Raw genomic sequence first — 13,465 nt, forward strand, 5'->3', positions numbered from 1 at the left:
TCCTTCTAAGAGAAAAGATGGCTTTCAGCTGGCTCAAGTATTTGGGCTCATATTTACTAAACAAAGGCGGAGTTCTTCCAGCGATGTATATTCCTATCTATAAAAGAGGTTGACAGAACAAATAACTATCGGCCGATTCGTTTCCTACCAGCAACAGGTAGACTTTGTGCATTTTACCTTTGGTATAAAGTATATAAAGTTGGATGCTATTTTTGGGGGCGGGGGGGGGATGTTTTAAAACCTTGTCCTATTTAAACCGATTCTTGGGAAGCTCTTCCTCTGGACTTTGGCCGCTCAATCCACGAGGCGATCCGTTTGGATCTGGTTCGAATCATTTCCGCGAGGGCGGAAGTGCGTGGAAGCCATTTAGCCCGGCCGCGGGGGGGGGGGGAATGTATCTTCTGCAAAAGAGAACTCTTTTCTGGAGCAGAGAGGTTGAAATTGCAGACTCCTTCCTCAAACAGATCCTCGGCACAGTGCTCCTGATTTATTATTCTTCTGCCCTCAGAGAAAACGACGGAGAAAGGATGCAAGGGCCGTGGAAAATGATCATCTCAGCAGAAGTTTCTTTGACTCTGTGCACTTTCCCCTCTGCCAGATGGAGTCTTATGTCACCGCTTGATTTATTTGGATTCTCTTGGCTTGGGATGATCCCTCCGCCCGCCGCCCCAGTCCTCCGTTTGGGTAGCCGCGGAGGGAACAAATATATCCTCCGAACCAGACCAGCAAAAGCGTTTTCTGAAATAATAATCAAGGGGAAAGCTTTCCTCTGATTCTGAATTTGAATCTCTACAAATAATCGGAGGCTCTGCCGTTCCAAGTTCGCTGCGGTGCACAGTCTGGTTTGGAGATGAATGTCCCGAGGAGAAGAAGACGGGGTTAACAACGATATAATGTCGCCATCTTTCACTGCCAGAGCAACCCAGCCTCCCAAAGACGATAAGAATGGGTTTACTCTGCCTCCTTCCTCCTTGGTTGCCAGGGCCAGGTGGGGAAATACCTGGAGGTTCTGGAGATGGAGCCTGAGAAGGGCAGGGTGTGGGAAGGGGAGGTACCTCAGTGGGTTCTTAGTGCCCTAAAATCCACCTTCCAAGTCAGCCATTGTCTCCAGAGCCCTGTCTCTGCATCTTCCCTCTGTCCTCTCCTCTCTCACTTTCTTTGTCCTCTCACTGACTCCACATGGCCTTCCATGGAGAGACATCTCTGCATCTTCCCTCTGCCCTCTCCTCTCTCACTTTCTTTGTCCTCTCACTTTCTCCACATGGCCCTCCATGGAGAGACATCTCTGCATCTTCCCTTTGCCCTCTCCTCTCTCTCTCACTTTGTCCTCTCACTTTCTCCACATGGCCTTCCATGGAGACCCATGTCTCTGCAGGTCTCTCCTACAGAGACAATGTTCTCATATTCCCACACAGGCCGGCCGTTGGTGGTAGGCTTCTCTTTCTCTGCTTTCGACTGCAGTCAGGATGTGAACTGGATCGACTTGAATGAATGCAAGTTTACCTCTTTTTTTTGCAAGACTTCTTGGGAGATTTGTTTACTCCACTCCGCATCCCTTCTCTGTGGCTGGGCCACACCCTGCTCGATGAGCCCTTATCTCCCAATGCAGGGTTCTCACCAGGGCCGATCCTGCTTGGCTTCGTAGCTCTGGGGGAGGGAGTTCTTATCACTGAGTACAATCAGATGAGGACGCTAAACGTAAGCAGATGCTTGTGCTTTTCCGAGCCAGCGTCATGCCGAAATGTAATCTTTTGGGTCTTTTTGGGGGGGGCGGAGAGAGAGAGAGAGAGAGATGGTTGTTTGCAGGCCCTTTTTGGTCCCTGGCAGATTTTGAAACGGCGATCGGGGACGATTGTTCCTCGCAGCGAAAGTCAGGACGCGCTCCAAAGAGATTATTCCGTCCTGCCGAAACGCAAACGATCAAATTCTTCTGCAGGCTCGGCGTTTCCCCCAGGGGGAGAAGGAAAGCTCAGTGACATGCGGGTTTACTTCTTTTTAGGGATATATATATATATATATTTATCTCGATCTCTTCGTTGGCAGGCGTCGCTGCAGGAAGCAGGGATCCGTCGTGGTTTCCAGCCTGCTGCAGATATTTTAGTGGGAAGCTCTCAAGGCCTCGTCCCAGGGCCCTTCTGAAATTTAGGGTGGGGGCTTGATTAAGTGTTCTGGCAGCCGAAACAGCCATTTCTTTTGGCAACGCAAAGCGGAGGGGGGGGGGGTCTGTAGTGAGGGTCTCTCTGTTCCAAAGAGGGGAATAGCAAAAAGGGAGAAAGAGGGAGAGGGAGAAACGTATTTGAGACGGAGAAATGTGGTTGGTAACGGCTGCTCAGATCTCGGGGTTGTCAGAAGAAGAAGAAGAGTCCCTCCTCTTTCCGCTCCCTTCCTTCACATGGCCTTCCATGGAGACGCACTTTTTAACGGCGCTCGGGGGAGAAAAACGTCAAGGAGAACTGGCCCGATTGGGGTCCAGCAGAAGATTTGGGGGAGCGTGAGCTTCCGAGAGTCGAAACCCCCTTTGTCAGATACGAGGAGGAACAGGGATAAACTCAAAACTTGGCCATGGCCAACCACCAAAACTTGGCCATGGTTGGAGTTCTCCTAGGATTACAACACCCATTCACCTGGGGGGGGCGGACCCTCGAGCATTACACCTCATCAGCGTCCCTCTCCAAGCCCTGCCCCCCTCAGTCTCCACCCCCCCCCCCAAATTTCCCAGTATTTCCTAACCTGAAGCTGGCCACTTCCTCAGCCTCCCCGGACCCCATCCCTCGCCCGTAACTCTTTCCTTCGGCCTGCCTTATCGACAGCGCCAAAGCCCTCCTGCCTCGGTCTCGCCAAGCGAAGAGGGTCTGGCATTCTTCACCTCCCGAAATACTCCGAGCAGCCCGGGCATCTTTTTTCCACCGAGCTAGAAGCAGGGCCTCTGCGGGTGGACTTTCCAAGGCATAACAGCCAGTAATTCAGGAGAAGGTGGAGGGGAGCTGTTGAAAGGTTGCGGTGAATGTGTGCAAGTGTAATGTGCTTCTAAGGGCCTGGGCCAGCGGAACGGCTACAGTGGAGAGCGGATAATGGATAACACCGGCTTGGGGGGGGGGAGGTGGGGGGACGGGCTTTTTGGCGAAAAGAGGGACAATTTATGGCTCGCAAGCTTGGGTGTGCATTCTCCCTCCCCCCAATCCGTGCAAGAGAACTGTGCCCCGTTTTTTGCTCCCTCTACAGACTACAGAGATTAATTCCCCACGGAGAAAAAGGCAGCTTTCGGGGGTGGGCTCTAGGCCCATGGACCTTGCTGATGGGGGTGCCAGCCTCCAGGATCTAGAGATCCCCCGGAATTTTAGTCCCTTTCTCTTGCCCCAGAGGGACGGACCAGAACGAACGGGATGAAATTAATGCAAAAGAAATTCCGTCTAAACCTCCGGAAGAAGTTCCTGACAGTCAGAGTGGTTCCTCAGTGGAACAGGCTTCCTCGGGAGGTGGTGGGTTCTCCATCTTTGGAGATTTTTAAACAGAGGCTGGAGAGCCATCTGACGGAGAGGCTGATTCTGGGAAGGTTCAAGGGGGTGGCAGGTGACAGTGGAGGAGCGATTGGGATGTGAGTGTCCTGCACAGTGCAGGGGGTTGGACTAGATGACCCAGGAGGTCCCTTCCAACTCTATGATTCTATGATTCTACAGAGATCAGTTCCCCTGGAGAAAATAGTTACTTAGGAGGGTAGACTCTGGAGTAGAAGGGAAGAAGAGCTGTTTTTTTGTACCCTGTATTTCATTCACCAAAGGAGCCCCAAAGCAGCTTACAAACACCGTTCCCCTCCTCTCCCCACAACAGGCCCATCCTTGAGCGAACTCTAAGTGAACTGTACTGTGAGTACAGCTCTAAGAGAACCGAGACTACCCCAAGGTCGCCCAGCTGGTTGCACGTGGAGGAGTGGGGAATCAAATCCAGTTTTCCACATTAAAGTCCCTCGTATATTATTTCTGCAAGATTCACGATCGCCCAAGGTCAGAAGACTTCCCCGGGCCAAGAAAAGGCAGCCGGGGGGAGGCTTGGCTTCGTCCTTGGGTCCCGGAATCCAGTTCCTGGTTTCGGTTATCTCATTATAACCAGAAGTATTTCTTAAAGACCCGAAAGGTCACGACTTTAAAAATCCCCCAAGCTTCAGGGGAAGAGGGCTTGAAAAGACTTAAATACAATCCCTGTTAATTGTTTGGGAACGGTGAGCTGGAAAACGCGAAGACCTCATAATGATCCCGCTGCAAGATTAATATGCCCCAGAAGTGCCCGAGGGGAATGTCGGCGGGGGAGCAAAAGCCCTTGCCAGCGATTCTGCGCAGGCCGTTTAACTTTTATTAAAGAGCTTTCAGCAACTGGGCCAGAGAGGTCCAAGGGCCTGCACATTTGTTCCAGAGAGTCACTGTGTCAGAGTTGGGGAAGACCTGGAGATTTTGGGTGCAGAGCCTGAAGACGGTCTGTGGGCCAATGGGTTCTGCTCCCCCCCCCAATCTCTAAGGTGCTTTAGGACATGAACTGGACTTGGCTTGGCTACTGAAGAACCTCTGCAGTAGAAGAGCCGGATTCGAGTCCAGCAGCAGCTCAGAGACCAACCAGATTCACCAGGTAGGAGCGTTCAAGAGTCCAAGCTCCCTTTGTCAGGTATAAGTTGGCGTGGAGACCTGAGAGTCCTTAGATCTCAGTACATTTAGCTTTGTACCTCTGCCGCCTGATCCCTTGTTTAGCTTTCTTTGCTGTGTCTGATCTGTAAAGTCTCTTGGATTCCTGTTTCTTCTTATATATTACATCTCCTTCCTTCCTTCCTTCCTTCCTTCCTTCCTTCCTTCCTTCCAGAATTAGGCCTGTGTCCTGTTAGGATCCGCAGTTCTATTTGTTCCCTTTGCCTGGGGAAGGTTTGCAGGCGCTCTGACTGTGTGCAAACACAGCCATCCTTCTTGAATCCCGGCTCGGAATGTGGCTTTGTTTGCTACGAGTCGAAACTTGATGTCCCTCTTTTCTTCTTCTTCTTCTTCCTCCCCCCGGCCGATCTTGCTCCTGCGTGATGTAGGATTATTCTCACGGTGGGGTTGCGTTCCAGAGGTATGTACGAAAAAGCACAGTGCTTGGCTAATCTGCCCGTCTTTCAGCAGAGATTAAAAACGGCAACGGGAGGTAAATTGAGGCCGTCTTGGCACGAGGCTCACCACCCTTCTCTTCTTCGACATGGACTGAAGCGCCTGGATTCCAGCCTGAGACGAAAAGTTTGAATTTCCAGCCCCCGGGAAGAGTTTGTGCCAGATGATGGACCAAACCAAGTGGCAGCCACCCTTTGATTCTGGGTTGCTGGAAGAATTTCGGGAGGGAAGGATGTTTTATGGCCCCCTGTGAGATGACGACAAGGAAGCAGCACCCCAGCACCTTGCCTGGGGTAGTCAAGACGGAGAGCGGGGCTTGTCCTTGAAGACTGTTCAGAAGCATCAAGAGATTCAGAACGTGGCGACCAGAGGGCTTGCTGGGATTGGCTGCGGCCAGCCTGTGACTGTGCCAAAGAGGGGTGCCAGAGTGGGCCACCCTGGTGCCAGGCCTCTCAACTTGGCTCTGCTCCAGAAGCTCTGTGACCGGGCATCTGCTTAGTGCCGGTATCCCCAGTATGAGAAAAGGGTTGCCAGCTTCCAGGGGGAGTGGCCGATGCCTGGTCTCAAAACGTTACCTTTCCATAAGGCCTGTGACATTATAGCCAAGGGCAGGGGTAGTCAACCTGTGGTCCTCCAGATGTCCCATGAGCCCCTGCCAGCATTCGCTGGCAGGGGCTTCTGGGAATTGTAGTCCATGGACATCTGGAGGGCCGCAGTTTGATTACCCCTGGCCAAGGGCATAGTAAGCGTCCATCCCCCCCCCCTCCGGTCTGTTTAGCACTCGCTTCTCTGTGGAGCAGTGGGGCCACCTTGTGGGCCCTTGGTGGAATGGCCGCCTGGCCTCTCCTACCTCTCTGGCCGTCCAGGCTGGATTCTCCAACTGGGCTTCAGTTTACTTCTGTCTTTTTGGCTCAGGGTGGGTTACAGCGGGATTTAAGGTAACTGGGTTGGGCCTGCAGCGAAAAGAGCTGGATTCGAACCCAGCAGTGCCTTCAAGGTTTGGGAGGCATGAGCTTTTGAGAGTCGAGGTCATTTTCAGAGAATCGCTGGATGGTGGGCTATAGCAGGGGTAGTCAACCTGTGGTCCTCCAGATGTCCATGGACTACAATTCCCATGAGCAAACGCTGGCAGGGGCTCATGGGAATTGTAGTCCATGGACATCTGGAGGACCACAGGTTGACTACCCCTGGGCTATAGGACAGCGGGATTCTCATCCCATCGTACCTTAGGGATCCACAGGAATTTCCCCTTCCGATAGATAGGCTTCTAGCCAGAGCAATGACGGAAGGGAACCTCCACAGTCCAAGGCAGTGAACCCCTGAAGCCCAGAAACCGGAGGCAAGCTCAGGGGAGTGCCTCGGCCTCTGTGTCTTCTTGCTAGCGGCCTTGGACAGCACTCCCGCCACCCCCTCCAATCCCCCAATCCTTAACATGATTAGGTAAGCATTCCTGCCCCCTGGCCAATTTGGGGGTGCCGTTTCTCGCCCCGCTAGGCCTCTTCCCTTCCCGCTAGCTGAATAACCGAAGGATCCTTCGTGCCCTTCGGCTGGCTGCTTTTAAAATGAGTCCGCTGGCGATAACGTCACGCTTTAGGAGCCCCCCCGACTCCCTGCCCATCAGATAAGAGCGGAAGCGTGCCCAAAGATTTGCTTAGAAGAACCGGCTTCGGGCCAGCCTGGGAGATGGGGTGCAAACGGACGGGACTCCGCGGAGAGAGACCTCGCCCACACAAGGGCCCTGGGAAAAGAACGCGCCGTGCCCGTTTTTGTTTTCTTTCGTTTCTTTTAGTTATTTAGATTTTTTTTTAAGATATTTTGATTCTTCATCAGGCCCACTTCTACCCTTAACTTCATTCTGGCTGTATCCGGAGAAGGGAGCCGTGACCCCCAAAAGCTCCTGGCCTGCCACAGATTGGGCTAGTCTTTAAGCATCTCCTGGGCTCTGGCTCTGGACTCTGCCCTACTTGGTGCCTTTGGTGGTAAAAGAGCTGTCGCAGCTGATTTAAAGCAGCACTGAAGTTTGAAATTCCTGGAGACCTCCAGGCCCCACCTGGAAGCTGGTAGCCCTACCCAGAATTGGCGTCTTTGCTCTAGCCTTCTCTGCAAATTAGTTTAATCATAGAGGCTTGGCCGAATGCCTTCGCTTCCTCTCCCCACAACAGACACCCTGTGAGGTAGGTGGGGCAGGGAGAGCTCTGAGAGAACTGTGACTGGTCCAAGGCCACCCAGCACAACTCATGTGTCCCAAAGCAGCTTAAAAACGCCTTTCCCTTCATCTCCCCACAACAGACACCCCATACGGTAGGTGGGGCTGAGAGAGCTCTGACAGAACTGCTCTGTGAGACCAACTCTCAGAGAACTGTGACTGGCCCACGGTCACCACACTGCCTCTCAGGAGCTTAAAAAAAAAAAATCAATCATGTATCGTCTGCCTCCCCCGCTTTTAATTTTGGTTAAAAAATCGAAAAATTCCTAATTTCACGTGTGAAATCACATTAATGCGATTGTATTCAGGGTCTGAATAGCTTATTGAATCAGTGGTCAGACATTCATTGAGAGGAAGGGGGGGGACCTGGATTGAGCATTTCCTGGGGAAAAGTAAATGCAGTCAGGGACGGGCCCCGATTCCCCATAACGCTTTCTTTTCCGCGAACGCAGATGTGAGAAGCGCCGTAGCGTGACTCATCCGGATGTCTGTTTTGGGGGCTTCTGTGTTCATTTTATGGCTCGCGAAGAGGAACCTGTTCTTGGAGAAGCCCCTTTGAGACTCCTTTGGGTAGTAAAAGCAGGGTACAAAAAACTAATTTTTCTCTCATTGCTGAGGGTCAAAAATTTAACCAGTGGGAATGTGAGTTAGCAGCAAGGGTTGTCTTTTGGGACTGTTTCTGGGTTTGAGCCAAGAATGGGCACCTGGCTGCCTTTCCAGTTCACGTTTCCCTGTTCTGGGCGAACCCGGTTCCTTTTCTGGCCCTGAATCTCTTTGGGCAGCAGACAGCTCTTTGCAAACATCTATTTTAAAAACACGGCCACGGCAAACGGGCTTTTGAAGAGACGAGTTGCTGGAAAGGAGGGGAGGAATGCCGGAATGTATTTTGTTTGGATTCCTCTGCCTTCGCTCCGCGGTGGAAAACAGCCCAGCCGGCTCTCGGGTCAAGGGAGAGGTCCTGGGAGTGGCCCCGCGGTTGGGATGGGTCGCAAAACAGTCCGTGTGCCAGGGAAACAGAAGTACGTGCCGTCCCGAGAGAACCGCGCAGCCGTGTCGCGGTATCTGTCCGAGAAGGGGTGACTGAGGGTGGGGAGGAGATGTGCTAGAGGTTTATCAAATCAGGCATGGGGTGGGGAGAGTGGACAGAGAGAACTTTCTCTCTCTCTGCCTTAAGACTTGCCCAGTGAAACTGATGGGCAGTAGGTTCAGGGCGGACACAAGGAAATACTACTTTACACCGAGAGCGATTCCAATGGGGAATCCACTGCCAGAAGAAGGGGTGATTAGAGAGATTCATGGAGGATAACTGTTACCAGTTGTGGTGACTGAAGAGAACCTCCACATTCAAAGGCACTAAACCTCTGAATCCCAGAGGCAGGAGGCAACAGCCTCCCTGCCCTGTTCTTGGCCCTCCGGAGGAACTGGCTGGCCCCTGGGTGAGACAGGAGGCTGGACTAGATGGACCCCTGGTCTGATCCAGCAGGGCTCTTCTGAGGTTCTTAGGAAGGCCTCGGCTTCTCTGCCCTGTTGCTGGCCCTCCAGAGGAACTGGTTGGCCCCTGGGTGAGACGGGAGGCTGGACTGGAGGGACCCCTGGTCTGACCCAGCAGGGCTCTCCTGATGTCCTTAGGAAGGCCTCGGCCTCTCTGCCCTGTTGCTGGCCCTCCAGAGGAAATGGCTGGCCCCTGGGTGAGACAGGAGGCTGGACTAGAAGGACCCCTGGTCTGACCCAGCAGGGCTCTTCTGATGTTCCTAGGAAGGCCTCGGCCTCTCTGCCCTGTTGTTGGCCCTCCAGAGGAACTGGTTGGCCCCTGGGTGAGACGGGAGGCTGGACTAGGTGGACCACCAAAGCAGCCATTTTCTCCAGGTCTTGGTTGCCTGGAGATCAGTTGTAAGAGTAGGAGGTCTCCAGGTGCTCCCTGCACGTGGACCACCCTAGCTCAGGGGATCCAGGGTTGGTTTTTCTCTGCTGGCCCACCATGGCTCCCCCCAGTTCTCAGGCAGGGGATGGTCGGCTTCATTCCCCCTTCCCACACACACACCTGCTTCCATCCCAGGGTGGGACTTTTGTCTCTGCTGGCCGCCCCCTCCCTGCTCACCCTCCCATTTCTCCGTTCCAGTGAAAGGCAGCCAGAAGTGTGAGCTGAACTGCAGAGCCGTGGGCTACCGCTTCTACGTCCGGCAAGCGGAGCAGGTCATCGACGGGACGCCGTGCGACCAGAACGGGACCTCCATCTGCGTGGCCGGTCAGTGTAAGGTAGGAGCCCCGCTCTCCCTTTCCCTCCTTTTCAAGCACAGCCGCCTGCAGAGTTGGTGTTTGCGTGCGAATTCTGGTTATCGATCTGTCCAAAAAAGAGAGAGATCGAGCACTGGGGAAAGATGGGCTGCAAGATACAACCGCGTTTCCTTTCGGTTTGCGGGTTGCACGATATCGCAGATGAATTAACCAACAAGACTTGGGCGGGGAAAGGTGGGGAAAGTCCTGGACATTTGGGGGGGGGGGCAGAGCTTTGGGAAAGTGGAGTTGGGGGAGGGGAGTGGCTCAAAAGGGAACAATGTCATAGAGTCCCCCCTCCCAAGCCGCCCTTTTCTCCAGGGGATCTGAGTTCTGTAGTCTGGAGATGAGCTGCAATTCCGGGGGGGTCCCCAGGTGTCTCCTGGAGGATGGCAACCCTGGAACCGTTCTTCTCGAAATGCAAATGGGAGAGGCTCCGTCCACGCGTTCTCAACCCTTGCCTCGCCAAAGGGCTTCACCGACGGGCAGACACGACTGATTCCCCCCACCCTCCTGATTCCCCCCACTCTGCTCGCTCACATCTGGACAATCTCACGCACGCTCCCTCACTTTATTTTTAGCCGGGCCAAACGGCTTTTGGAAGCCAGGGGGGAAAAAACTGATTGCGGATTGGGTCAAGATCTGCATTCTCCAACAGAGGGCCCTGTGGATTGCAAAGGAGGGGGCAACGAGGCCGGGAAATGGGGAAATCCTCTGTTGACGGGACGCGGGGTGAGGAGGACTCAGCAGGAGAAACTGCGCTGCTGGAGACATGGGGATGTCGCTTCCTGCCTGCCCCGGAAGTGACGTCCTCCCCTCGCCGGCTGCATGTGGATGCTCTGGCATTTGGGCAAAAACTCTATGGTAGAAGTCCTTTTTACGATAGAGTTTTTGCCCTGGTACCAGATTGCCCTGCATCACTGGCAACGTGAAGGGGCCTTTAGCCCTGGCTGGGGGCCTGGTAGCCCTCCCTTTCCACTGCTTTGCCTTCATTAGCAGAAATGCCGGGGTCCCTTCCCCCCCCTTTGAAGTAGCCTCAAGGAGAAACGTGGGAATTCTCCTCGCCCGATTAGGCTGCTTGGCTTGGCGAGGGCCTTGGGGTCGGGTGTCGCTCCTAGCAGCCAGCATTTCCCGCCCGGAGCCGTTTGATGCCTTCGCTTCTCACCCCAGGGGTTGGCCCGTGAGCAGGTACATTGTTCAGCCTTCATCCACCTTAATCCTTTGAGAGGATTCAGCCAAACGGGAGAAGTCTGCCCTGACAGGCCTCCCTTTGTTCTCCTGCTGAAAGTTGGCCCCGTCCAGGGTCACGTCAAGAACGGAATGCGTTGCCCCTCTCCCTCTCGCATTTCGAGGCCAAACCCCTTGCAGCTTTGCCAGAGGGAACCTTGAACCGTCAGGGACCTCTTGTTTCCAACCTCCAGAGGGGAACGTGAGATCTCCGGGAATTACAGCTGCACCCCAGACTACCCAGATCCAATGAAAAGGACTCGGGGATATAATCCCTGGAGAACTTTAGGTCCCACCTGGGGGTTGGCAACCCTAGTACCTGCCCCGTGCCCTCCAGAGATGGCTGTCCGAGACCCCCTGCCCTCCAAGGCCCAGATGTTTCCCGAGGAGAAGTGAAAGTTTCTGCTCTCTGTCGGAGCCTCAGTCGGCCGGCCATGTGGAAAACGTCTTTTGAAGGGAGTTGAAAGTTACAGAAAGGGCTTGCTGGGATAACTCCGTTGCTGAGCCGCGTCCAAAAGTTTCCTCTCGGGTTGCGTCCACGCAGTGCCGCTTTCTGGATTTTGTTGATTTGTGGTAGGAGGGAGTGGCAGAGGGGAATGTCGCGGGGATTTGACAAGGAGATGCCGATTTCCTGTTTCAGATTCCCACTTCCCGCCTCCTGGGGTTTTGGAGCCTGCGTCCAATCCCCCAATAGTGTCTTCTGAGCGTCACCCCATTAGTGTCTTTACAGTAGGATCTTAACAGGGTGCATGTTCCATTCCCCCCCCTTCCATATCAAAGGGGTAGGGAAGGTTTGTTGCTCTGAAAGTGCCCCAGGACTCGGATTTCGCTTTGGACCAGCTGCTGAATTTTTGCAGGAAGCGATTGGGAATTGTCGATACAGCTAGTTGAATCCGCCCTCTAGTGGATTCTCTGCCACTTTGCTGTTCCATGCAAAGCATTCATTCATTCATTCATTCATTCATTCATTCATTCATTCATTCATTCATTCATTCATTCATTCATTCATTCATTCTATATACCGCCCCTCAGTATGACGTCTCGGTGTTGTATGCGAAGTCACTTTGGACTTAGGGTGACCCTAGGAATGAAGGATTTCTTCACAGCTAGTTAAATACATTTCGGCCTCCGGACACAGACCCCTACTGGCCCCGCCCCCCGGACTGACGGACAGGGTATTGTCAGAGGGTGTCTGTTGTGGGGAGAGGAAGGCGATCGGGAGCCACTTTCGGACTCCTTCGGGTGGTAAAACGTGTGGTACAAAAAACAAGCTCTTCTTCTTCATCTAATACTCCTCCTCCTCCTCCTCTAATCAGAGACGTAATTTTAGCCATCTCTGCAAGTTCCGCCATCTTCAACGACCAGCCCTCTGCTGCAGGTTTTCTCTCGGTTTTCCAGTTCCGGTCCTGTCCCTCCCACTTGCTCTGCAGAGACCAAATGCCATCATTCGGCTGCAGACTGACACGGTGTCCCCCCGCCGAGAGGGAGCAGATTGCAGTTCGGAAACTTGAAGGAATAATAATGAAATGCGCTTGATGCTTTCCGCCCTAATCATGCTCGGCCACCGGGTGGCGCACAACACTCAGGAATAAGATTTTCATCGAAGAAACCACCAGATCGGTTCAGATGGAATTCTATTACTGCTTTTCAGACCTCTCTGCAAACACGGCCTTCCGCTAAGATGCTGCCAGTTTGGAACTGGCGTGGAACCAAGATATCCCACCCCCGTAGTCGGACTATAATTTAACTTTCAGCTTGGTGTTGTGCTTTAAGAGGCACGGCCTCCAAGCTGGAGAACTGGGTTCAGTTCCCCACTTTTCCACATCTGGGTGACCTCGGGCTGGTCACAGGTCTCTCAGAGCTCTCTCAGCCCTGCCTGCCTCACAGGGTGTCTCTTGTGGAAAGAGGGAGGGAAGGTGAGAGAGCTCTGCGAGAACTGCTCTGCGAGAACAGCTCTAGGAGAATGGTGACTGGCCCAAAGTCACCCAGCTGGCTGCTTATAGAGGAGTGGGGAATCAAACCCGGTTCTCCAGATCGGAGGCCACCACACTGGCTTTCAAGAATCGGTAATATTTTATCGTGAGTCTGTAAACAATATGTAGTTTTTTGTAGTTATTTTGAATTCTCAGGTTAAATATACGTTTTATTACTCTGTTAAATTCCCCCAAATTCCTGACGTGTTTTGTCAACAGTTCTTCAGAAAGAGGTAAAGATCAATAGAAAAAGACCCCCGACTGATCTTTTATTCTTTTTGAGAAACTACCGCAAGATGAACGGATTCCCACGACGAAGCCCCCTGGGCAAAACGCATTGGGGATTTCAACGGAGCCATAAAATACATTTTTACCTGATTTTGCACCTTCCGCCCCGGCCCTATTTTAAAAAATCTCCCATGCCTGGTGCGGTTCTTTATTTCCTTATTTTAAATTCTGCCGGGTGGAAAGTTTCAGGGGGATGTCAGAACCGACAGGCGCAAAAGTGCGGAACGAACCCAAGGGCTCTGCCTGTTTCGGAAGTGAGACCCAAACCGACCCACCGAGGTGGCGAGGAAAGACCTTGTCCTCAGCTCTTCGCCCTCCGGGTGGCGCTGCTGTTCCGCTCGCTTGAGCTCCCGGAAACATGAGCCCCCTTC

At 53.2% G+C, this 13,465-nt stretch overlaps 1 protein-coding gene across 7 annotated transcripts in view; it reads left to right on the forward strand.

Annotated features, from left to right (window-relative positions):
• Positions 1–13,465, forward strand: part of THSD4 (thrombospondin type 1 domain containing 4) — a 301,669-nt gene that overhangs the window by 48,831 nt on the left and 239,373 nt on the right. For all 7 annotated transcript variants that reach the window (XR_013227504.1, XR_013227501.1, XR_013227502.1 and 4 more), the window contains exon 7: positions 9,452–9,588. Coding sequence is in view for 3 of the 7 variants with exons in the window: in XM_077318332.1 (XP_077174447.1) it covers positions 9,452–9,588 (137 nt within the window). In the remaining 4 variants the exon portion in view is untranslated. The remainder of the gene's footprint in view (positions 1–9,451; positions 9,589–13,465) is intronic.

This window comes from Paroedura picta, chromosome 18 (genome assembly GCF_049243985.1).
Source record: "Paroedura picta isolate Pp20150507F chromosome 18, Ppicta_v3.0, whole genome shotgun sequence".
Classification (NCBI taxonomy): domain Eukaryota; kingdom Metazoa; phylum Chordata; class Lepidosauria; order Squamata; family Gekkonidae; genus Paroedura; species Paroedura picta.